Raw genomic sequence first — 26,549 nt, 5'->3', positions numbered from 1 at the left:
CTTCACTATTCCTGCTCACTATCACCTAGACAACTCTAGAAATGAACCTCATGCTCCTGAGTTGTTGTATTTATTCTCCTGGGACACCCTGCACTCAACCAGGGTGTGTCAGCACCAATCATGATTGACAATCCCTGACAGCCAATCAGGAATTTCCAATCAATCCAGGCACCAATGAACACAACAGGGAGGACTGTGAGGGAGGAGCTGAGACCCAGAACCAATCAGAGATCTGGAAGATAGACAGGTTTGAGAGATGAAATTTAATGATATCATTACTTATGGAGTAATAGATTCTGTGCACACTCCAAACTAGCTGGATGTGACTGAATGACAAATGAAGTCTCTTGTCGTTGGAAACACGATATTAACCTTCTCTCCACCTTTTCCAAACATATGAATGTGTCCCAGAATTTTACCTGACAAATTAAATGCTAAGGTTTTATTTTTGCTAGCTTCAAAATGGACCAAATTTCAAATGTTCATTCATTAATGGGACATGGGCATCGTGAGCTTGTCCAACATTTATTGCCTGTCCCTGGTTGCCCTTTTGTAGATGATGGTGAACTGCCTTCTTGAACTGAAGCAGTCAATTGACTTAGCTACACCCACAGGACTGTTAGGGAGGGGGATCCAGGATTTTGACCCAGTGACACTGAAGAAACGCCAATGTACTTCCAAGTCAGGATGGAGAGTGACTTGGAGGGACATTCCTTGTCCTTGTATATGGTATCAGTCATGTGTTTGGAAGGTGCAGACTCAGGACCCTGAGAGAATTACTCTCGTACATCTGGTGGATAGTACACACAGCTGCCACTGAGTGTCAGTGGAAGGGGGAGTGAATATTTGTGGATGTTTTGCCAATCAAGTGGGCTGCTTTGTCCTGGGTGGTGTTGAGCTTCTTGTATGTTGTTGGAGATGTACTCATTCAGGTAAGTAGGGAATATTGCATCTCACTCCTGAGTTGTGTTTTGAAGGTGGGAAGACAGGCTGTTGGGAGTCAGAGATTAGTTACTTGCTGCAGGATCCCTAGTCTCACTGAATTTATCTGACCAGTCCCATTCATATTCTGGTCAATGGTAATCCCAGGATATAGATAGTGGGGGATTGAGTCATGGTAATGTTATTGAATGTCATGGGGTAATGGTTAGATTCTCCTTTGGTGGAGGTGGCCGTGACCTGGTACTTGTATGGCTCAAATATAAATTGTCAATTGTCAGCCTGAACCTGGATATTGTCCAATCCTTACCATATATGGACATGGACCACTTCACTTAATGAGAAATTACAAGCTACTATGTAAATGCAGTTGAGAAATAAAACCAGAACATCCTGGAGAGTCTACATGGGTCTGGCCGAATCTGTGGGAGGAAGCATAGAGTTAATGTTGAGTCCAATGACTGAGTCAAAATGTGACTCAAATTATTAACTCTGTTTCTCTCTCCAAAGAGGCTGGCAGCTCTGCTGAGATTCTTCAGCAATTTCTGCTGTGGTTCCAGATTTCCATTTTCTGCAGGATTTTGCTTTTTGTTTTATCGAAGTGGTTGAAGTCCAAGGTGTGGTGGAGATGTGTTCCCTTTGATTAACCTCAGTGTGAGATAGGCCTGACAGAGTGGCTTTGATTCACATCTGGAGCCACCAATAACATCTCACTGAGAAGCCTCTTGTGAAAGATGCCTGTGGGCACAGTTGATGTGTCTGACCAGAAACTGTATTCATGTATTTACAGACATTCTGGTTAAAAAGGATCCAAAACATATTGGTATCCAACGGTCACAAAAGACATTATCCAAATGGATGGATATCACATGGTCATTCAATGATCACCAGAGACTTTGAAAAATGCCTTTGGGTACTGGCTCTGGGGTAACTATTGACTGATCCTTTATCTAAGATTACATTGAATTTAGTATCCCTAATTTATTCGGAAGTAGGGATGGGGATAGATTCAAAACAAAATCAAGGTGGTGAAAAACAAACTCCTACAGATGATTTTCTTCAAATTGACAGAGATGAAATAGGACTATAAATATCTTTGTGAGTTTAATCTTGCGACATTAATATCGCGTTTCATTGCCGTTCCCATGAAAGTCCTAACATACTATTCTATGGGATGTGGGTAATGGCTAGGCCAGCATGTACCCCATCCCCGGAACCAATCATATTGCTGTAGGTGAGTCTGGCGTCCCGTGTAGGCCAGCTCAGGTAAGGACAGCAGATTTCTTTCCCTGAAGAGCACTTGTGTACCAGGTCGGGATTCTCCCGGACAATGGACAACAGCTTCATGGTCACAGAATGTGGTGCTGGAAAAGAACAGCAGGTCAGGCAGCATCCGAGGAGCAGGGGAATTGATGTTTGGGGTATGAGCCCTCCATCAGGATGAAAGGCTGATACCCAAAATGTCGACTCGAGGGCCGCTGGGCCTATACTGCGCTGTAACATTCTCCTGCTCCTTGAATGCTGCCTGACCTGCTGTGCTTTTCCACCACCACACGTTTTGACTCTGATCCCCAGCATCTGCATTCCTCACTTTCTCCTAATAGCTTCATGGTCTTCTTTGACTGGATTCCAGATTTTTATTGAATACAAATTCCACCAGCTGCAATGGCGGGATTTGAACACGCCCCTACCCCAGTCTCGTGCTGATGGCAGTAGGTCATCACCTTCACTGCCTTAGACTACAGCTAACTGCCATCAGCATCTCCATCCACGTGTACAGGACGGTGAAAGAAATGGAGATAAGTGGAAGGTACATCTGGCGGTGAAGTACTGCAAAGCACCTAAATACAACGGTAACATCATGGGAAACCCCTTACTATTGGTTTGCGAACTGACTGAAGAGAAAAATATTTGGATGTGGAGGAGGGTGAAGGTGAAGCATTTACTTCAGTCCACGTTGAATTCACAATGCCCTATCTAAATTAGTTAATGGGGCACAGTTCCACAGACTCCACTCCTGCCAATACCTCCTGGTTGATGTTGAGGAGTACCTGTCTAGGTTAGAGAGGCTTAGAAAAAGGAGTTTATTTCAAATAGTGAACATTATGGCTGTGTTCAGCATTATCCAAGCAGCCACTCTTGCAGGTTCTCACTGTGTAGGGTTAAACTTCCCCAGTGAGTCTAATGCAGTAATTGGATTGGAGAGGGGGCCTAGGGCCATCACATGTTAAGATTACTGTGACATTTCACAGATTCACCAACTTTTCAGACTACCGAAACCTGGAAAGCTCTAGAGTAGACAAAATTTCAAACTTGTGGATTAGACTGTAATATTGACAGGACAGTACCCTCACCCCATCAAGCACAGCTTACTGAGCTCTGAAGACAAGCCTCCAAACTTTGCTTTTAAAAAAAAACCAGCAAATTTGATACAGTTGTGATTTCAGAGAGAACTGACTGTGAAACTTGCTCTAATTTAGGATGCAGGGAGTGGGGAAGTTGGTTGTGGATTTGTAAAACCAAAACAGCTGAGGTTTTAGTCTAACTGGTGATGGTCAGATAGTGTTAGCAAAGTTATTAACAGCAGCACTGGTCCTTGTACTTGTCTCCAAGGAAGAGGTTTGTAAAACTCCTCTTGCAGATCAGAACCTGGTAGTGCCCATCTCCCACTGTAGCAGATAAAACATTTCCTCCATAAACTCAGCTCTGTACTTGGTCTTATACCCACCCCACATATTTGGGGTCAGATGAAGTAATTTGGACTGGATTTAATTACTGATCTGGATCAAGAGATCCTCTGATAGCAAGTCCAAGCACAGACCTATATACACAGTTAGACCTAGTCAGCAAAAACCAATCCAACAATGAGCAGTTTTTTTTTTAAAAACAGTCAGTACATTCCATCATCAATCCCAGGACAGTGAGCTACTTCTACATCTTCAGATTCAATAGATCTCATTCATAAAAATGAAACAACAAAGTCTTGCTCCCTGCAGTCAGTTCAGTCACTCTTCCCCCAGGGTGAGCCTGTCAAACAGGTACTCTCCCAGGCCATTCTCAGGGGCTCCCAGTCTCTTCAGGTTGGTGATGTGATCTCCCAGCTTCTTGATCATCTTCACTTGCTCATCCAAGTAGTGCCTCTCCAGGAAGTCACACAGCTGGAAAGCAAGGAGAGAAGCCGATTAATGTCAAAATCAACTTGACTTTTCTCCAAGACTGGTATTCCCCTCAGTATGGAGAGTGGACAGTTAAGTGATGTGACAGATTGCTGAAGAGCCTTTAGAAAGTGCTCAGATCTGGGCTACACTAGAAGCATGGTCCACTCCCATACTGCACTCCCCACCATTTACATAGAAATCAGAGGCTAAAGGACCAAGTGTCTTATCCATTTAAAGACAGAGCCCAGATGTAAACACATCAGGAACTCACATGAGGGTCAGTGTGGCCAGAGGAGAGTTTGTGCAGATCCAGCAGACTCTGGTTCACATCCTTCTCCATCTGCAGAGCCCTCTGCATTGCCTCCAGACCATTGCCCCACTCATCCTGCTCTGGCTTCTGGAGGGCAGGAAAGGCAAAGTGGTCACTTTCTTTCAACTGGAGTCCAATTCAGCAAAAGGTGGTCACAAGAAAGAAGAGGGTGTAACAAGGCACAAATAAACCAATTGTGTTAAGCCACCTCAAATCCAGATTAAGTGAAGTTATTTCTAACCGAGTAGAATAGAAACTAAATTAATCCAACCTTGACATCCTGCAGGAGGACTTCGCATTCCAGAATAAACGTGGAGGCCATCGGTTTCTCAGCGTGTTCCTGTTCCTCATGGGACTGCTCCTTGAAGAACTCAGCAAAGTGACACAGGGCAACATCATCCCGGTCAAAGTAAGAGAACTGGAGGGGGAAAGAGTCAAATAAGCCAACTCACATCTGAAACAGAATTGCATATTATGATTTTAAAAGTTAAAAGCCAAGCTTAAGATTGTTGTTATTTAAAATTTGATGGGAACTGACTGCAAGAGAACAGGCATTAAGGAGACAGTTTAATGTCAGAAACTGACCACTGTTTCTCTGTTGTGGAAATTGTTCCTGACTATACATTCTAGTACCCAAGAAAAATTACATGAGACCCACATTGCTATCTTCAGCTCAAGACAACAAACATTAGTGAGGACACATACAACATTGCACCAGCTATGGTCACCTAATCATAACCACTGCTTCAAGTTACTGGCCAGTTAACCTGATTGTGTTGTTGGTTAGTTACATAGGAAGTAGCTGAGCTAGTCCAGCATTAAACCCCCACAGAAGACAGCTACTACAAGGAGCAGGCATTGCTCAATGTTAACTTCAACAAGAAATCCTTCACCACTCAATGGTTTCCCTCCCAGGAATAGAGTATGGCATAAAGCAATTTCATTAAACTGGAGAAACTCCAACTTCTTCAAACAGAGACCAGGAGAACCAGCCTCACCATGGAGAGGTAAACATAGGAGGAATAGAGCTCCAGGTTGATCTGCTTGTTAACAGCATCCTCACAGTCCTTGTGGTAGTTCTGACACACTTGGGTGGCCATCTTCACTATTCCCACTCACTATCACAGTGAACTCTAGAACTAAGCCTCTCACCCACAAACCATTCTATTTATTCTCCTTGGACATCCTGCACCCAACAGGGAGTGGCAGCACCAATGATTGATGATCCCTAATAACCCATCAGGAATCACCATGCAATATAAGCATCAATGAACAAAGGAAGAGGGGTTTGGCAAGGGGCCATAACCCAGAGCCAGAGATTTGGGAAATCAATCTTGCGATCATTGCTTATAGATGAATAGATCCTGAACAAACTCCAAACTTTTTGTCAATGGATGGATAAGAATGAATTTGAACAATCTGACCTAAACTGGTTCTTCTGCTTTAATGGGACAGTTTGAGGTTTCACACAATGACATCAGGTTCTGTTACAAATGGGTTCAGTTCTGAAAGTGATGAGATGTGCTCCCTTGGATTAAATTTAGTTTTAGGTGCACCAGACAGTGACTGATTCACATCTGGAACTGTTGGTTATGTGACAGGCTGGTGCCTCTGGGCAGAGATACCACCAACAGACACAGACACAATCAATGCTCACGCACAGAAAATGTATCTGGGTGTTGACACCTGTTCTGGTCAAAAAGGATTTGAGGTGCAATGAATATTCAGTGGGGGCTTTGTCCAACTGATAGACATCACGTGGCCACTCAATGGACACCCAGGTAGCCGCTGGAGACTGGTGATAGGCTGCCTTCAAGTACAGCAGGTAAGAGGCAAATCAGACGGACTGGTGGCAAGTATTTCAAAGGGAATGGAGTATAAAATGAGGAGCATCTTGCTATAACTGCACAAGGCTCTCGTCAGACCACAGGAGAAAGTGAGGACTGCAGATGCTGGAGATCAGAGGAGAGAGTGTGGTGCTAGAAAAACAGCAGGCCAGGCAGCATCTGAGGAGCAGGTGAATAGATGTTTTGGGCAAAATCCCAAAAGGCTGAAGGGCTTGACGAAGCCAGATTGAAGGGCTTATGCTGGAAACATCGATTTTCCTGCTCCTCAGATGCTGCCTGACCTGCTGTGCTTTTCCAGCACCACACTTGACATGTGCCAAACCACAGTTGGAGTACTGGGAACAGTTTTGACCCCTGATCTATAAAAGGGTTGGAGGCAGTCCAGAGAAGGTTCACTGGGCTGATCCTATGGAAGGACTCGCTCATGAAGAGCAGTTGAGTGGGTCAGAATAATGAGAAAAGACATTACCTGTAACATGTTTCTTCATGAGGTTGACAGGATGGATGCAGAGATGGTGGTTCGGCTTGAGAGAGTGTCCAGCACCAGAGTGTCTCACCTCAGAGACAGACATCACCTGTTGAAGACAGATAAGGAGAAATTTCTCCCAATCCCTTCTGGATTGGTGGAATTCTCTTGCAGGGGGCTGTTAAGGATGGGTTGAGATAGGTTTAAGTTTGTAATGATCAAAGTTTACAGAGACAACCAAGGATGGAGAGGAGGATCATATTTCTTATTTAAAGTATATTTTCAATCATAGAAATAAATCTGTCATTTGTCATGTCATTCATAGATATATACATTGTAATGTTAAGACATTACAAAGAACAGATTTAAATCAAATTTACAGTTCCTTTTTACAGTTCCCTTTATGAACCATCCAGTCTTATTGATTTGATGTGGCTTCAGCAGAACCCACCTAGTGAATGGGTGCCCTGTTATATGATAGCAAAGGAACCTTCTTTAACCCCCAGTATATGGGGTTACCATTGTCCATTTGACTGTCCTGTCTCTGGGGTAGCTGTCTGCATCCCCATGGTGAGCACAAACTGCTGGACCTGCGTTGGGCCGAGGTAGCTATCCAGCTCCTCACTGGGGTCATTTACCCCACTGGTGTCAGAGCCAAGGCAAGGGTCCGCACCGTCCAGTTCTGCATCTGACAATGGGACTGTCAGAGGATCACAGCTTTCAGTTCCCTGTAGTTGTGGGGCAGTGGGTACCCCCTGGTTCTCACTGGGTGGAGGGTAGACTTCAGGGGGTCTGTTGTTTCCTGGTTCAGAGGAAATGCCCTCCTCTATCTACAGCACTCTGGGATGACCTTCTTTGCGCCAGTCTTCCCCATCTGATGCGCTGGCTGTCTCCCTCATGCAGCTGTCTTTTCCCCCTTTGCTGGGAGGCTTTGGGGCCTGGCAGGATTTTCTCTCCCTGTTTTTAAAACAGGGATCCACTCCTCTGCCTTCTCTATTACCTCCTCCTCCATTGCTTCCATCTGCCCAGCTAGAGCTAGGATCAGCTGCTGTCTCCTGCCTCCTCCACTCCAGCCTGTTCTTTCTGGGTGCCACCAGACTCCATTTCCCTGCTGTCTGGGTGGACCTTGCTGGTCTTTGGTCCATGGCTCACATTGCCACCTCCAGCCATCTGTGCTAGAGTGGGTCCCCCATCTTGGGCAGGTCTTGTACATGTGGCCCACCTCTCCACACAGGTTGCAGCTCTTTGCTTCCTGACAGTCCTTAGTCAGGTGACCCTCCTGTTTGCAACTCCTGCAGATGGTCACCTTGCAATCCGCCACCACGCATCCTGCTTTCCTGCAGGTTCAGCACACTTTCAGCTGCCCTGCATTTTCAGGTAGGTAGCCTCTGCTCCCTCCAATTGCGAAGCTAGAGGGTGGGTGGAGAATGTTCCCATCGTCAACCCTCAGAGTTACCCTGACCTGCCGCTTACTGGTCCAGATCCCAAAGGGGTCGATCACATTGGTGGCTTTTCCTTCAACTTGGACATACCTTCCCAGGAAGGTCAGGACATCAGCCGCTGGAACATAGGGGTTGTACATATGGATTGTAACAACCCGACTCCTGTGCAGGAAGCACACACAGTGGGATTGCCAACAAGATGGAGAATAGCGGCTCCCCTTCCTTCTCCTTGAAGACCTTCAGGAGCTGCTCGCACTGCTTCACACTTCTGAAAGGCACATCAAAGTAAGCATGCCCCAAGGGAATCCTGCAGGCAGTACACATCCGCTGCAGTAAACCCACAGCATCCCAACAGCACTTTAGATGCTATCGACCGGTGTATGACCCTCTACCTTCTTCACAGTCACCCTGACTGTTTCGAACCCCCTGTCCAGGGCTGCGGGCAGCTGTTGAGGCCATAAATCTTGAGGTTGGCTGGTACCTGAATTGGCATTAGGCCAAAGCCAGCATGAAGATTCACCAAGAGCAGGTCAGCACAACCAAACAATCCTCCAACATCCAATCATGATCCAGCAATGATCTCCACTAGCTCTGATGACTCAACTCAACACCTGTCCTGATAAGATCAAGTGCCTGCAGGCAGTACACATCCACTGCAGTGAACCCACAACATCCTAACAGCACTTTCTTGTACACATCCACTGCTTCAAACCCACAGCACTCCAGCAAAGTCTTCTTCACAAACACCATCCGATCAACACCTCCACCTTCTTCAGTCACCCTGACTGTTGCAAATGACCTGGCCAGGGCTGCAAGCAGCTGCTGAGGCCGTAGCTGAGATTGGCTGGTACCTGAATTGGCATTAGGCCAAAGCCAGCATAAAGATCCACCAAGAGCAGGTCAGCACAACCAAATGATCCTCCAATGTCCAATCACAATCCAGCAATAGTCTCCAGCAGCTCTGACAACTCACAACATGATCCCCATGGTTTCTCTCCCACCAGCACAATCCAGTATCAAACCTGCAGCTCTCAAGCAGAATCCCTTCCTCTGGTCCTCAGGAACTACACATATTCTGAGCCAAACACCAAACAGGGTGAAAAATAGGAGGAATCAAGCTCCAGGTTGATCTGCTTGTTAACAGCATCCTCACAGTCCTTGTGATAGTTCTGACACACTTAGGAGGTCACCATTACTACTCCTACTCACTATCACCTAGATAACTAAACCACTCCCCACAAGCTCTTGTATTTTTCCTCCTGGGACACCCTGCACTCAACTAGGGACAGGCAGTACCAAGGATGAGTGACAATCTCCAATGTCCAATCAGATTCATTCTTGAATCCAGACACCAATGAACAAAGGAGAAGAGGTGGGAAGGGCTGACAGCCATAGCCAATCAGCTGAATCAACCCATCACTGTGGTTTAATTGCTTGGATTAGTAATGCAGCAGCTTGGACAAAGGACTGCTGAGATGAGTTCAAAACCCACCAAGGCCGCTGAGAAATACAAACTTGAGAAAGGAATCAGCAATATCTTTTTTTAACCTATCAGTGTAATTTCAGACTTTGAGCTGCCCTCTGACATGGTCTTCGAGGAGAAAGTGTGGACTGCAGATGCTGGAGATCAGAGCTGAAAATGTGTTGCTGGAAAAGCGCAGCAGGTCAGGCAGCATCCAAAGAGCAGGAGAATCAACGTTTCGGGCATGAGCCCTTCTTCAGGAAGGGCTGCACTTTTCCAGCAACACATTTTCAGCTCTGACATGGTCTGACAAGGTATGCAGCTCAATCAAGCTGCTGTGTGAAACTTAAACAGGAACAAAACCAGACAAACTACCCAGCATCAAACTGGGCATCGAAGCAGGCATTAAAATGGCACAGCCAGTCCAGCCGCGTTCTCTTCATTAATGTTTGGCGAGTTGTACCAAATTTGGGAGAGTTGTCCCACAGACTGGATAAGAAATGGCCTGAAATCGTCATTCTCATGTCTTTCAGTCAATTTCCTTGACTCTTCCATCACCCTCTCAGTGGTTCGCACTGCTGCCTCACACTGCCAGGGATCTGGGTTTGATTCCACCCTCGAGTGATTCTCTGTGTGGAGTTTACATATTCTCCTTGTGTCTGCTTGGGTTTCCTCCCACAGTCCAAGGATATGCAGGTTAGGCTAATTGACCATGGGAAATTGTCCCATAGAGTCCAGGGATGTGTAGGCTAGGTGGATTGGCCATGGGAAATGCAGTGTCACAGGGATAGGATAGGGAGGTGGGTCTGGGTGGGATTTTCCTTGGGGGTCAGTGAGGAATAAATGGCTTGCTTTCACACTGTAGGGATTCTATGATTCTACCTCTAGCCCTGGCTATGTCCTGTCCAGTGACCAGACTTACCAGAAGGGGCAACACAATGACACAGAGTCAGAACCGAGTGACCCTGAGAGTCCTCAGTGCAGTCCAATGTCATTGGATCAAACTTGGGCAAGGATATCTCCTGTTGACTACCACCTATAGCTGATGAGTCCACCAGGTTGAACATCACTTAGAAGAAAAACTGGGGGTAGGAAAGGAACAGAATGCACTCTTGGTGGAGAACCTCAATATCTATCATTGAGTATTTCCATAGCACAAGCGTTTCATGTGCCAGATTGGGTCACAGTAGATGGCGCAGGAATCAACACAAGAGAAAAACCTTATCATTACCAAGCTACCTGACAGAAATCCAGATCCTCATGACACAGTTGGTCAGAGTGACCACTGCACTTCATCTTGTGGTATGGTATTTACATTATGCTGAAATCTAGCAGCTCAAAACTTAGGCAGCACTAAGGTTTGCCATCCCCCAATGTGAATATTCACTCCTTTGGTTACACATTAGCGGCAGAGGATACCATTCTCCAAGATGCACTGCAGCAACTCATCAAGGCTCTATTGACAGCACCTTCCAGATCCACAACCTCAACATCATTGAAGGGCGGGGTACACTTTGATCCACCACCATTGACAAGTTCCTTTCCAAGTCACTTACTTGCCCGACTTAGAATGGTATCACCATTTTAACATTGTCACCAGGTCAAAATCCTGTAACCCCTTCCCCAACAGCATTGTGGCTGTACCACAGGGGCTACAGTGGTTCAAGGAGACAGATCACCACCAACGTTTCAAGGGCAACTTCAGATGGCCTAGCCAGACACACTCCCATCCCGCCAATTTGAACATTAGAATGTAAGAACTGGGAGCAGGAGTAGGCCTTTCAGCTTCTCGAGCTAAACATCACCTGGTGCCAATCTCCTCTTTTTATCCCCACACCGCTGCACATTAATTTCAAACAAATAATTGCCCAAAAGCCTCCTTGTTATAGACTGGCTCTGGCCCAGTGACATTACCACTACGTCACCCCTCCCCATGTTCAAGCTGCAATCAGATTTCTTTTGGTGAACCACTAAGTGCCTATTTTTTAGTGGGTGGTGAGCAATAGAAACATGACACACTAATAATTAAACCAGCATTAAAGAGCTATCAAAGGATGATTTCCCTCCCTCTTGCCAGCCTGCAGTCCAGTCTGTGCTGTGCACATTAATCACAGGAATCCCAAGTGTTCAATGTATTGTATGGCCCATGATCAGGGACACTTCAGCACAGCCAAAGCTGCAGAATGGAACTTAGGCAGCTGGGCTAACCGGTCCCCACAATTCTGCTGTGCCTGGGTCAGGAGATGGCCAAGACTAGAAGCTGAACTATGGGAAAGTCCTGTAGATTTTCCATGTATCAAATGACCAAGACCAGTGTGGGACTGTAGTGAAATATCCCTTTGGGTTCATCCAATCAACTAATAAGATGACAATATGAGGACATTTTATAAATTCCTGCTTTGGAAATAGAAGCAGTCTGACTCAAGGTTGGGTTACAGACAGATTCTAACCTCACACCTTTAATGCATTGTTTGAGCTGTGATGTCACTTTTTTAAATACTGATAAAAGTTGTCTAAGTTGTCTCAGGACTGTGACTTGAAATAAATTCTGGGATTTACATATTAATTAATTTGAAACCTGCATCCCTATTCGAAGTGATTAATGACTTAATAGCAACCTAGGCTTGTTCAATACACAGCATCAGTTGTATGACTGTGTCCTATGATCCTGCCCCACTCGGTACCTGATGAAGGAGCGATGTTCCAAAAGCTTATATTTCCAAATAAACCTGTTGGACTATAACCTGGTGATGTGTGATTTTTAAGGATGAGGATAAATTGCCATTATAACAAAAAGGGTACTTTCCCTGTAAAGTCAGGAACATAATATTGATGCAAGACATTCCAAATCCCAGATACAGTATATACAGGCCACAGTTGGTGATAGGTTTATTGGTGAATGCAGCTTCTATCCAGGACTATCCAAGCAACTGCAAAGTTTCGGAAGAGAAGCAGGCAGTCAGAATAATCATCCAATCAGAATCCATCACCAAAAAATGTTTTCTGGTCCAAGATGTCCATTGCATCTTGTGATTGGTGCCTTTTGATGAGTATGGAGCTCTGATTGGTTACTGGGAGTGGTCAATGACCAGCTGAAATGGCAATCTTGCTATAAAAGGCGGGGCTAGTGACTTTGACCCAAGTGTATGAGTTAGGAGTTAGAAAGCTGTGTTCTAGTAGAAATGGCTTCCCAAGTGTGTCAGAACTATCACAAGGACTGTGAGGATGCTATTAACAAGCAGATCAGCCTGGAGCTCTATTCCTCCTATGTTTACCTCTCCATGGTGAGTGTGGTGTTCCTGTGAATGTCCTGAAAATGTTGGGGGTTTCCTTACTCCAATTAAATAGTTTTAAGTTAATCTCAAAGCCCAACAGCAAGATTTCAAACTAAGTCTGTCTGTGTTCTCTTAATGAAGCACATTCCTCTATTACTAATGAAGAGGAAATTATAGGCTGCTCTTAACCTAAGTGCCCTAGTAATGAAAGGATTAATACAGTATCCTTCATCCAGAAGGAAGTTATTCATGTATCATGCCTGTTTGCTTTTTATTCTTTAGATAGTGCCTTTTTGGCTAAGCAAGCACTTATTGCCCACCCCTGTTGCTTAGAGTAATTGAGCTAACCATGTTGTAGTTGGTTTGGAGTCACATGCAGGAAAGACTAGATGAAAGTTTCCTTCCCTGCAGGACATTAGTTTTCCTGCCCACTGTCAATTTGGTAAACTAATGTTTCATTGTTAGACTTTTGTTTCCAAATTTGAATTGTATTTCTCCATCTGCCATGGCAGGATTTGAACTGGGTCCCTAGGACACTGCCTGGGTTGCTTGATTAACAGTCCAGTAATCACACCATTCAGCCATTGCCACTCCTAGTATTAAGTAACAATGCCCTGCTTTTACATACCCCCCCCCCCCACCACTTTTATCTGTAACATCAAACCCCTCCATGCTGCCTGCACAATCTATAGGCAGTGCCTTTCATCCTCCAACTAACTCAAAGGGTTTCTTTTCTACTCACCCCTGCTTTATCATGAGTTGATGAACATTACAATGCTGAGTGGACAGAATCTACACCCACTTTTAAGGGTGGTACAGTGGCTAGCACCGCTGCCTCAATGCCAGGGACCTGGGTTCAATTCCCACCTCAGGCAACTCTGTATGGAGTTTGCACAGTCTCCCTATGTCTGCATGGGCTTCCTCTGGGTGCTCTGGTTTCCTCCCACTGTCCAAAGATGTGCAGGTTAGGTGAATTGGCCATGCTAAGTTGCCCGTAGTATTAGGTGAAGGGGTAAATGTAGGGGAATGGGTCTGGGTGGGTCCCTCTTTGGAGGGTTGGTGTGGACTTGTCGGGCTGATGGGCCTATTTCCACACTAAGTAATCTAATCACTCCTGAAAAACACTGACTACTTGGCCATCTGCAATTTTAATCTGTATGTGTAATTGCAACCTTTGATCATTGACAGTCCTTGTGAACTTCATTGGAAGTGAACACCCTTGAAAAGCTAAGAGCTAGGTGGGTGTGCAAAATCAATGCATGCTAGTCATAATACTGAGACTGAAATTCCTACTTTAAACTAGTGGGATCTATTTGGACAGCTCTAGAATCTTAAAATTTTATTGCATTCTTAAACTTAGGTGCAATTGAGTTCTATTTCTCTCTTCTCCCCCAGTTCTCTTACTTTGACCGGGATGATGTTGCCCTGCATCACTTTGCTGAGTTCTTCAAGGAGCAGTCCCATGAGGAACAGGAACACGCTGAGAAACTGATGGAATTCCAGAATAAACGTGGAGGCAGGGTCCTCCTGCAGGATATCAAGGTTGGGTTCGATGGAATGAGTAGTTTGGTTTGTGGGTTAAGTCTCCTCTAAGCACTTATTTAATGAGTTACCTGTATGTACTCAGTTGCTGATGTCACTAACTGGGTTAAAATTGAAAGGTGCTTCTCCCTGTGGGAGGGGACCAAATTGATTGCTTTTCTAAAACTTCCCCTCAGACTGAGTTGAGGAAGTCATGAGGGTCAAATCCTGGGACAGTCCTCCCACCTGATCTTAATATTCCATTTCTTTTGAACAATAGCAAAGAACCACTTTGGTGTTCTACAATTGAATTAAGCTCCATTTGATGTTTCTGCCATAGACTACAGCCAGGTCAATGGGCTGGCTGGCCTGGTGTAACTTCTAAAATCTGATTCCTGGTCATGATTTGGAGATACTGGGTGTACAAAGTTTAAAAATCTCTCAACACCAGGTTATAGTCCAACCAATTTAATTGGAAGCACACTTGCTTTTGGAGTGATGCTCCTTCATCAGGTGATAGTGCTCAATCCTAACATAGAATTTACAGTGTGATGTAACTGAAATTATAACCTTGAAAAATTGCCTGTTAAACTTGTTAGTTTCACTACTATCATGTGTAAACCATAATACCTTTAAGTTTCATTCTCAGGTTAGCTGTTAACAATGGTGATAGCTCTTTCAATATGTTGAAGGTGTTAGTTCCCTGTGTTCTGTCTAGGCCATGTTTAGATTAGATTCTAATCTAAAGTGAGATAACAAAGTTTTACATAAATTTATGCAGTTTTGAGCTCAGTTCTACATAAATGCATGCAGTTTTTGAGCAAAGTACAATTTAACCCTGCAAGTACAAATTCACTCCCACAATGTCTGTGGGGACTGTCTATGTACCATTGCACAAAACACAATCTCAGATATTCCTACATGCTCTCTCTCAGGCACTCCTACACACATACACACTCCCACATGCACCCTCTCATCGACTTAAGACACTCTGCACTCACCACACACTTTCTCTCTCTCTCTCAACCCCCAACCCAGACTGATAGACACACAACGATCCACGTGCACACACTTATATTTTGTGGGGCAAATTTGTACTTGCAGGGTTACATTGTACTTTGCTCAAAAACTGCATGCATTCATGTAGAACTGAGCTCAAAACTGCATAAATTTATGTAAAACTTATCTCTTTCTAGATTAGAATCTATCTGAACATGGGGGCTAACACCTTCAACATATTGTCTAGCTATCACCATTAACAGCTGACCCAAGAATGCAATTTTTTAAAGTTGTGATTTACGCAAGTGAAACTCGCTCATCTAACAGATGAAAGGCCTAACAGCAATCAAGTTCTCAATATAATTTCAGTTACATCTGTTTTTGCTATAAATTGTTAGGATCGAATCCTCCATTATCACCTGATGGAGGGTTGCTCTGAAAGCTAGTGCTTCCAATTAAACCTGTTGGACTATAAACTTGTGTTGTGATTTTTTTAACCATGATTCCTGGTGACATGGCTTTGTCTTGTGCCCCTGTTTCTCCATGTTTGTTCAATCCATTTGAAGCATCTGCCTCTTCTCTCCCTCCAGAAGCCAGAGCAGGATGAGTGGGGCAATGGTCTGGAGGCAATGCAGAGAGCTCTGCAGATGGAGAAGGATGTGAACCAGAGTCTGCTGGATCTGCACAAACTCTCCTCTGGCCACACGGACCCTCATGTGAGTTAGCAATGTTTTAATGAGCTTGTAAGTAAATTTTCTGGTACACAACACTTCACAATCTGAGATCCTTTTTTTTGAGCATGGAATTCCCCAACGCACCAATCCCCTGAAGGGATGGGAGGGAACAGTTGTCCTGATCCTTAATTCTAAGATCCTGCTGTACAGGATGTTTTCAATATCTGTTAGTCTCTTGACTAAAGGTAGTCTTTGCCTGTCAATGCCATTAGTGTTTAAACTCCAGTCAACTCTTGCCATTTTAAAAATTGTTTTGGACACTTCTATTTTTTTTTAAAATAGATAAAACACAAATGGGAACTCAGGCCTGGCAGCATCTGAAGAGAAAGCAGTGTTAATGTATTGGGTTCCAGTGAATGTTCTGATTTTTTTTGCTGCTTTTTAAGCATCTGAAGTTCTTTCAGCTTGTCAGTTTGGATAATACATGGATTTTAGTATTGTCCTGATTGCTCAGCAGTCTGTCCTTGATAGAGACATACAAGATCATCAGGATTAGATGGGGTAGATAGTGAAATATTTTTCCTAGGATGATGCCAGCTTGTACAAGGGGCATAACTACAAATTGAGGGGTGACAAATTTAAGACCACATCAGAGGCAAGTTCTTTAGGCAGACAGTGGTAAGGATGTAGAATGTCCTACCTGCTAAGGTAGTCAACTCTGCCACATCAGGGAGATTTAAACAATCCTTAGATAAGCACATGGATGACTTTGGGATAGTGTAGGGGGATGAGGTGAGTAGTTCACAGGTTGGCAAAACATCAAGGGCCAAAGGGCCTGTTCTGCACTGTATTGTTTCTCTTTCTACTCTAAGAAGGTGCTGAAAGTCAAAGTAAATTTTGAAGTTAAACACTAAAAGCTGCCTGAATTGATGGGGTTGAGCTCCCATTGAACTAGGTTTTAGTTTGGTTTTTCAGTACCAGTTACTGCTAGGGCCTCTAAGCTGGATGTGGAAGTTGTTTTTATTATATAGCTAATCTGGGCTGCTTTCTGCTGCTAGAGTTGAGAATTTTACTGAATTTCTTTGTCAAGGGTGTTATGGGCTGCGACTATTTAGTAACTAAATCTAGCTTCCAAGAGTTAGAAACTAACTACTTTCACACTGTATTTTAACTATCCAGTCTCTTGCTTCTAGACTGGTATTTGACCAATTGAATTACATCTAGAACAACACCTCACATTGCCTTTAAAATGAGTTAGGATCTCAGCTGCCTCCTTGACGAGGTGAGGGTTTGGCCTGGTTAGAACTTCTTCTTTTTTTTGCCTTCCAGCTGTGTGACTTCCTGGAGAGGCACTACTTGGATGAGCAAGTGAAGATGATCAAGAAGCTGGGAGATCACATTACCAACCTGAAGAGACTGGGAGCCCCTGAGAATGGCCTGGGAGAGTACCTGTTTGACAGGCTCACCCTGGGGGAAGAGTGACTGAACTGACTGCAGGGAGTGAGCTTAATGTTTTTCTAGATGTTTAAAACATGCTGAGATGTAGAGCTGGGAGACCTGGGATTCAAGTGTTCTGATCACTAACTCAATAAAACTTTCAAAGACTGGATTTTGTTTTCAATAGCTGCTAATTCTCTTTCAACACCAAAGTGAAGATATTCACTTTAAGTGAACACATCAAGATATGGTTATGACATAACAAAGTCCTAGTTTGCTTAATTGCATTGCAGAAGGTTACTTAATCCAATTGCAATTCACCAACTTGAATTTGTGTAGTGCCTTTCTCCTAGAGGGCATGGGACAGATTCCAGTCTTAGATGGTAGTGGGTTTAGGAAACACTAGCTGCTTGAAAACAAGCTGCTGAAATTCTCCTCAGTCAATGAGAAACTGACCTAGTGAAGCCAGGAGTGTTAGCATTCTCACGAAAGAATAGTGCTAGAGTGAAATACCCTTGCAGTACAAACAGATGCAGCTCTAAAAGCTGGGCTAATAGCATCTGGCTGATTTTTCTCTAATGTTTCAGGTTATGACCCTTCATAGAATGGTGGATCCCTCTGATTATAATATTCATGAAATCCTGTGCAGAGTAGTTTATAGAATCACCTGGGGCTTGGAGTTCTTTACATGTAGGCCCATGCAGTCATTTGAGCCTAGTCTACCACTTCAAGCTGATCTATGGCCTAGCTCCATATGTCTTCCACATTTTTCTTTTAACAAGTCCAAAATTAACAAAACAATTTCTTAGTGGAAAAGTTTACAAAATCTCCAGCTTGACTTGCTGCAGAAGTGTTTCCTAACCACTCTACTGAACAGTGGTACTAATTCTCAGACAATAGCACTCGTTCTAGAATCAACAACCCAGGGATTACAAATTGAAATAATTTGTTTTGTCTTTCCTGTGATCTGACTTCAGATTACCACCTATCCCATGTAAATACTTGGGGAAAACAAGGAGGGATTGTATAATCTCCCTTCCATAAATCAACACCTGACATTCCAGTGCCATTCTTGTAAGCCTACACTCTCTTCCAATGTCAATCTATTCAAGTTATGATACCCAGATCTGTTCACTGCTCCAAGGGGGGTGGAGGGTATAATCAGGGTTTTGTATAACAACCTTTTAGCAAGAAGATTTGAGGCCAGTGTTCTATTAAGCTTCCTTGACTGGCACATTTTATTCTTGAAAGAGCCAAGTGGAAATCTGTGTTGAAAATTGATTGTAAAGTTGTTTCTTTAAAACTCCTAATTAAATCTCAAGCAGTAGCTTTGAAGGGGAGTTAAAAGCTATCAAACTCAAGTTAACTCACTTTACAGTCGTTCTCTCCATTAACAAAACCCCAACATAACAAACTGTAATGTTTACATGGAGTGTCATCACACATTAATTTGTCCTCCACTCTACCGGATCACCATTTTCCTTCATGCTGTCAATGTTTTCATCTTTTTTACAACTGGAACTATCCAATGTTTAACCATTCACTTCAGGAACTTGCTTAAGAAATGCTGTGAAGGCCAAGGAGATTAGTATTAATTTTGCATCTTACAAGGAGGTTACTATCAAAATCCTCCAACACAAAATGGCAATTCTTATCACTGTCCCTAAAGGTAAATACTGAATTCTGAGTTCTTGTAGATAAGACCAATCATTTTCCCCCCAGTCACAGTAAATTCAGGTCTCAATCAACATTTCTCTTGGAAACTGAGTGATTACGTGATGCCTATCAGTTTGCATATGATCCTTTGTGACCACAAAGAAGCTTTTGTAGGACAGTGGTAATGTTCTGACATTAGAGATAGGAGGCACCGGCTCAAGGCTCATCTGCTCCAGAGGTATACAATAAAATCTCTGAACAGATCAATTAGAAAATATTCCTCAGCCACATTGAATGTCAATGGAAAAGGACTCATCGAACAAACAATACAGACGGGCAGGAAAAGACCAGCTGCTCCATTGAGCCTGTCCCTAACCCCACTGCAGCCAATGTGGAATGAGTCTGTGGGTGACACTGGCTACAGTCACATTCATTCCCTCTCAGTCTCACATTTCCATTTCTCTATCCAATACCTGATTTGCAAATTCAACTTGAATTCAAGATAGCTTCATTACTTTGAGTATTGTGTCAGCTTCTCAACTCCTCACAAGTAACAAACATGACCAGGTTATGAAAAGCTGCCCCAGCAAAAGTAATATGTTTTCATTAAATTGAAAGTTGTAGTTCCAGGGTATTAAACATTGAGATCTTTGCAGATTATGAAAACTTCAATGATATCATCAGATCTAATTTCCCAAATTTCTCTGCAGTCCAAATCTGTGATTGGATCTGGGTTTCAGCCCCAACCACACAATCCCCTCTCCTTTGTTCATTGGTGCATGGATTGATAAGCAATTCCTAGTGATGATCCCTGATAGCCAATCAATGTTGATGATACATCTCTCTGGTAGAGTGCAAGATGTCCCAGGAGGATAAATACAAGATTTTGTGGGAGAGAGGCTCAGTTCTAGAGTTGTTTAGGTGATAGTGTGCAGAAGTAGTGAAGATGGCCTCCCAAGTGTGTCAGAACTACCACAAGGACTGTGAGGCTGCTGTTAACAAGCAGATCAACCTGGAGCTCTATTCCTCCTATGTTTACCTCTCCATGGTGAGGCTTGGCTACTGATAGAATAAAGTCAGCCTTAAATTCAATTGAGTAGTTAGAACACCTCTCAATATGAGTCGGCTCATTAAATGCATTTCAATAGCTTTCCCTAAATGTGGTATGGTGAATATTTTAAAAATAAGTTTATTGTTACTTGAAAATAGCTGCCCCCTTTCCTGACCAGTTCAAATCTAAAAATAATACTCCTCTTATGGAGCTTTCTAATTAAGGCAAATGTGATGTTGTAAATAGTCATGAGTATTGTTAATACTTAGCTCTATCCAATCAAATCCTTTGGATTGGAAAATCAAATATCTTTCAATTGAATATAACTTATATGACATGCTGCTAGACATACTAATTTTTAATATTGGTTTCTAGTATCCCTAGTTCTTAATTTAACTGGGTGACTTGTTAAACTCTAGCAGCTAGTGGAAAACCTTTCACTGTCTTAATCTTTAAACATAATTGTTACCCTGAAGTTCTACCAATAATCCTGATTTTTGTTTTCAAATGTTGTGGCTTTTTTTCTCCTTGTGCTTTCAATGGATCAGCATTTTGCGCAGGCTTGGGAAAAGAATGGATCATGGAAATTTGTCTATTCTGACTCTCTCCTTGTCTATTCTCTGACTTGCAGTCCTCTTACTTTGACCGGGATGATGTTGCCCTGCGTCACTTTGCTGAGTTCTTCAAGGAGCAGTCCCATGAGGAACGGGAACATGCTGAGAAACTGATGGAATTCCAGAATAAACGTGGAGGTAGAGTCCTCCTGCAGGATGTCAAGGTTGGATTTAATTTTACTTCTAACTAGCATCAATTAGACTTGTGGCACTAAATGTTTGAAACAAATGATTGTAACTATGTTGTAACTATTATGACATGCTAATTCATTGAAGCATCTGTTTTTCCCCCCCTTCAGAAGCCAGAGCAGGATGAGTGGGGCAATGGTCTGGAGGCAATGCAGAGAGCTCTGCAGATGGAGAAGGATGTGAACCAGAGTCTGCTGGATCTGCACAAACTCTCCTCTGATCACACGGACCCTCATGTGAGTTCCTTCTGCTATGATTGTTGACTTGTGTTTTTTGTTTCTTTGCAGTTGTAAAAGATCTCTGGTAGAGTCTGCATAGATCCCCTCCCTAACTCCTGATATGGTTGGCTCTGTCAGAATCTGTTGCATTGGCCTATGACCAATGTGGACAAATGTGGTGTTTTTTGTCATGCTCTGAAGCATTGACAAAAGAGCATTTGTTCCTTACAGGTCATGCTGGTGCCTTTTCTAATGTTAACTAGCCATTCAAAACTAAAGCAAAACCTTCAGAATTGGTCTTTCAGACCCCTTTTCAAAAACAGTTGGAAGTTGCATGTGCAGTCCAATCAAATTGCAAGATTTCTAATTTCAACTCACTTAAATTATTCTAAACTTCCTGACCTTGTTCAATTGAACACTTTTTGGGCAGGTGCTATTCCATTGCTTAGCAGTGACTTGCTGTGTCACTGGGCAAATTGCAAGACCCCACCCCCACCCTCAGTAGTGGCATTGAATATAAATGCTGTCTTTGGATACTGTGAATAAGTCATGTAATTCTTGAACCCTACTGCTAACTGATATTTCAGGGTTATGTTAGGGCACTGACCTCTTAGTTCTGTGGCATCACTTGATTATGTACCAAAGAATGGGATTCTTACTGTTAAGGAAACTTCTTTGCTTTTTTTTTCCCCCAGCTGTGTGACTTCCTGGAGAGGCACTACTTGGATGAGCAAGTGAAGATGGTCAAGAAGCTGGGAGATCACATCACCAACCTGAAGAGACTGGGAGCCCCTGAGAATGGCCTGGGAGAGTACCTGTTTGACAGGCTCACCCTGGGGGAGAGTGACTGAACTGTTTAGTACTTAGCTTGTGTAGTTGAAATTGTCCTGTAATGACAGATTTGGCTTGATGTTAATGACAGCTCAACATTAAATAAACTGCTCAATAGACAAGATGGTGTTAAATGGGTGCCTGTTCTTAAACACAAGACAAGTAAGTACACTGGGCTACTTCAGTTTTATCATGAGTTTGCTGCAAAAATTTTAAAAATACTCAACTCTCTCTTTGGCATTTTTCTATGTTGCAATCATAGAATGTTATGTCACCCATGTAAACTGTTCAGTGCATTTTTTTTTCTTTGGACTAAAATTTCCACCTGAATGGTGAGCAGCCAGATCACTCCCTGCCCCAACCCCCAAAAATCTCCACAATCACCTGATGGAGTAGCACTCAGAAAGCTAGTGCTTTCAAATCAACCTGTTGAGCTGTTAACTAGTGTTGGCTTTTTTAAAAAAAAAAATCCCAAAAAACATTTGGGCTAATGCTGACTGGATTGGATCTGAGATCAAAACCTGGACTGTTGCCCTTGATCCTGAATATTTTTCTTGCATCAATATCAATTCCCCAGATATTCATGGTTAAGAATTGCAGAAGGAACAGTGCCTTGAATCTTTCAGCATCTCCTGCCCACAGAGACAATAATTGTATCTCTTTTGGGTGCGACATCTAAAATTGAACATGGAATTAGGAGTGGAATGCCTTGAGACAGGTCATTAATCCAAATATCCTACTGCTCTCTGGGCAAGTGAAATACTGGAAATCTGATCTTGATGCAAATGAAATGCAACAGGTTTGTAGCACCTTGGGGGAGCAGCTCTGAAGAGCTGCAGCATCTTGGACAGAATGTAGGCTAACTTTTTTCCCCACAGATACTTCTAGACCCAATAAATTCTCCTCAATTATTTACTTTTTTCTTATATTCTTCCCCACCCCCCAAACTGAGGAAAGTAGTGAAGAGCCACAGTTTCCAGATCATGTACTTATTAGCTGTTGTAATGATTAGTGATCGGGATAGCTCCCAAATTGTCAGTCTTTTGGTTTAAGCACTTGATCAGGTTTACATGAATTATTGGTGTATTCACACATGATTAACCGTGATGTGCCTCCACCCAAGGGGCCATGCTGTCAAAGGTTCTAAAAGTTGAAACTTTCAGTTACAAACAACAAAGTAAACCATTAGGTATTTACTGATCAAGCAAAAGCCATGTGCTTTATTGTTGGAAGAAAGAAAAGCAGCATTCCAGCTTGAATATCATGGGAGAAAGTTTCCACAAGACTAAGTATTTCAAATGTTACGTTTACATCAAACTGCACTAATAGCAGTATCTTGATTTTTACCAAAACCTTTTGAGTAGGGATTGCTTTTCCCCCAACACAGCCTAACAGGCTATAAGTAGCATTTTAAAGTGATAGCATCAAAAACGTTATCCTAATCTACTTAGTGTGAGTTGGAGGTCACAGACATCCTTTCTGAATTTCCATATTCTAAATAAAATGGAGCTCCACCTTTTAGAGCTGGCTGTCATACAGCCAGATCACCAAGCAGTGAAAATTAAGACCACTGGGGACAAGGGGTTGCACAGATTCAACATCTGAATATTCTTTAGAAGATTAATGTGATCCTACTAAACTGTGGGACATGCAGAAAAAAAACTCAATGGAGAAGTAAACTTTAAAATTCACAATCTGGATATTTTAACAGGCCACTGTCACACAAAATCAATTGTCCAGTTTGTGGGACTGTCTGAGACAGGGGAAAGGATGGTTTTTATGGTGGGTAGGCTTTCTGAAAGAAGAATGGAGCTAGTCGTAACTTTTGAACCATTCTTAAAAAGACTTCAGAAAAATAGAAAGGTCATGACATCAATACTCTGCTTAAAGACGGCAGGAAGTATGAAGCCATTGTAGCTGATCAATGACTAGATGTGGTTGACAATACTTCCAAGCTGGATGCTGACAAAGCAAGCTGTGCGTAACCATGGTTTGTCTGTTAACATTGCAAAGCTGCCCTGAGATCCATGATCTTTGCAAGTCTCATTGTATAAATGGACATCAGGCAAGAAATTTGATTCCAGAGAAGCAAGCAAAGGCTAGAATAAGACACAAATGAACTAAGGAATATGCAACACAAGAGGCTGTTTGTCAGAGAGCTGCATAAGCATAAATTCATATGTGAGGTTAGCAGTCAGACTGACCAGGTTGATGTTTCAGAGTGCGAGAGCCTTGTTTTCATATTGTGAATGTGACTCACTGTGTGGACAAAGTCAAACACTTATAGAGTCAAACAGCAAGGAAACAGACCCTTCGATCCTACTATTCCACACTGACCATGTTCCCAAACTAAACTAGTCCTACTTGAATAAAATTAATATAATCATAAAAAGATAGTTTTTTTTATCTAAGTTTTTTACATGATCCTTTCAGCACTTGAGATGAATGTTTGTAAAAAGATTTACTGTGTACTGGTGATAAATGGATATACATACTACATTTGTGGATGACACTAAGGTTGGTGGTGTTGTGGACAGTGCAGAAGGATGTTGTAGGTTACAGAGGGACATAGATAAGCTGCAGAGCTGGGCTGAGAGGTGGCAAATGGAGTTTAATGTGGAAAAGTGTGAGGTGATTCACTTTGGAAGGAGTAACAGGAATGCAGAGTACTGGGCTAATGGTAAGATTCTTGTAGTGTAGATGAGCAGAGAGATCTCGGTATCCATGTACATAGATCCCTGAAAGTTGCCACCAGGTTGATAGGATTGTGTGTATTAGCTTTTATTGGCAGAAGGATTAAATTTTGGAGCCATGAGGTCATGCTGCAGCTGTATAAAACTCTGGTGTGGCCACATTTAGAGTATTGCATACAGTTCTGGTCACTGCATTATGGGAAGTATGTGGAAGCTTTGGAAAGGGTTCAGAGGAGATTTGCTAGGATGTTGCCTAGTATGGAGGGAAGGTCTTATGAGGAAAGGCTGAGGGATATCTGGCTGTTTTCATTAGAGAGAGAAGGTTGAGTGGTGACTTAATTGAGGGATCATAGTTTTAAGCTGGTCGGAGAGAAGTATAGAGGGGATGTCAGAGGTGGGTTCTTCACACAGAGAATTGTGAGAGCATGGAATGCGTTGCCAGCAGCAGTTGTGGAAGCAAGGTCATTGGGGACGTTTAAGAGACTGCTGGACATGCATATGGTCACAGAAATTTGACAGTGCATACATGAGGATCAGTGGTCGGCACAACATCGTGGGCTGAAGGGCCTGTTCTGTGCTGTACTGTTCTATGTTCTATATAAAATAACCAGAGAGTTAGATATAGAGTGGACAGTGAGAGTCTTTTCCCTTGGATGGTGATGACTAGTACGAGGGGACATAGCTTTAAATTGAGGGGCGATGGATGTGGGACAGAAGTCAGAGGTAGTTTCTTTACTCAGAGAGTAGTTGAGACATGGAACGCACTGCCTGTAACAGTAGTAGACTCGCCAACTTTAAGGGCATTTAAATGATCATTCAATAAACATATGGCTGAAAATGGAAGAGTGATAGGATAGATGGGCTTCAAATTGGTTCCATAGGTTGGCGCAACATCGAGGGCTGAAGGATCTGTACTGCGTTGTAATGTTCAATGTTCCCACGGGAAGTTCAGGTGGGAAATCAAAAACTCTTAGAGGGATGTGTTCTGGAGGGCAATAGATTCCACTTTATGGACTAGAAGCTTATAACATTGCATATCCAAAGAAAATTGACAAACACATGCTGAACACCAAAGTCAACACAGAAACTAATGCAAATATCACAGGCATCCCATCTAAGTTGGAGCTAATCCCTTGGAACACCTGCTCATGGACTGAAACACTTCTGTTTAAAAATCAGCTATTAACATGTGATCTCAGAGAAACAGTAATGTGAAAGAAAGGAAGCAGAGGTAGAGATGAAGAGAATTCATCTTAAACAATGAGTCATTATGATCGGAAATGCAGAGCCTGGAAGGATGTTGGAAGTATATTCAATAAGAACTCTCCAGAGGGAATTAGATCGTAGACATTTAATGAAATGTGAGAAAGATAAGGGAACTGGGATTCATTGGAAAGATCCGAAGGGTAGCAATTGTCACAATGAGCTACATTGCCACACTTTATGCCCACAAATCAATGATAAGCCAAAGAATTCGAGAACAATTGTGTCTTAATATTTCAATCTGGTTCGAATATTCCTCAGCCACATTGAAAGTCGACCAGAAAAGGACTCATCGATCAAACAACGCTGTCGGCCAGGAAAAGGCCAGCTGCTGCATAAGAAGACCATAAGAAATAGGAGTGGAAGTAAAGCCATTCAGCCCATCGATTCCGCTCCACCATTCAATCATGGCTGATGGGCATTTCAACGCCACTTACCCGCACTCTCCCCGTATCCCTTAATTCCTTGCGAGATTAAGAATTTATCAATCTCTGCCTTGAAGAC

General features: G+C 43.0%; 3 protein-coding genes across 3 annotated transcripts; 2 read left to right on the top strand and 1 right to left on the bottom strand.

Annotated features, from left to right (window-relative positions):
• Positions 1 to 3,944: 3,944 nt before the first annotated feature.
• On the bottom strand, positions 3,945 to 5,507 carry LOC132831186 (ferritin, heavy subunit-like). The gene is made up of 4 exons (XM_060849199.1): positions 5,406 to 5,507; positions 4,679 to 4,825; positions 4,369 to 4,494; positions 3,945 to 4,097 (listed from the first exon to the last, which is right to left on the bottom strand). Exons 1-4 carry the CDS (start codon positions 5,505 to 5,507, stop codon positions 3,945 to 3,947), a joined length of 528 nt encoding a protein of 175 aa, XP_060705182.1.
• A 7,299-nt stretch (positions 5,508 to 12,806) lies between these two features.
• On the top strand, positions 12,807 to 17,575 carry LOC132831535 (ferritin, heavy subunit-like). Its single transcript, XM_060849740.1, has 4 exons — positions 12,807 to 12,908; positions 14,295 to 14,441; positions 16,010 to 16,135; positions 17,423 to 17,575. Exons 1-4 carry the CDS (start codon positions 12,807 to 12,809, stop codon positions 17,573 to 17,575), a joined length of 528 nt encoding a protein of 175 aa, XP_060705723.1.
• Positions 17,576 to 20,132: 2,557 nt separating this feature from the next.
• On the top strand, positions 20,133 to 22,109 carry LOC132831185 (ferritin heavy chain A-like). The gene is made up of 4 exons (XM_060849198.1): positions 20,133 to 20,234; positions 20,869 to 21,015; positions 21,151 to 21,276; positions 21,954 to 22,109. The coding sequence occupies exons 1-4, from the start codon at positions 20,133 to 20,135 to the stop codon at positions 22,107 to 22,109; spliced, it is 531 nt and encodes a 176-aa protein (XP_060705181.1).
• The last annotated feature ends 4,440 nt before the right edge of the window (positions 22,110 to 26,549 follow it).

This window comes from Hemiscyllium ocellatum, chromosome 33 (genome assembly GCF_020745735.1).
Source record: "Hemiscyllium ocellatum isolate sHemOce1 chromosome 33, sHemOce1.pat.X.cur, whole genome shotgun sequence".
In the NCBI taxonomy this organism is placed as follows: Eukaryota; Metazoa; Chordata; class Chondrichthyes; order Orectolobiformes; family Hemiscylliidae; genus Hemiscyllium; species Hemiscyllium ocellatum.
This window is presented reverse-complemented; position numbering and strand designations above follow the sequence as displayed.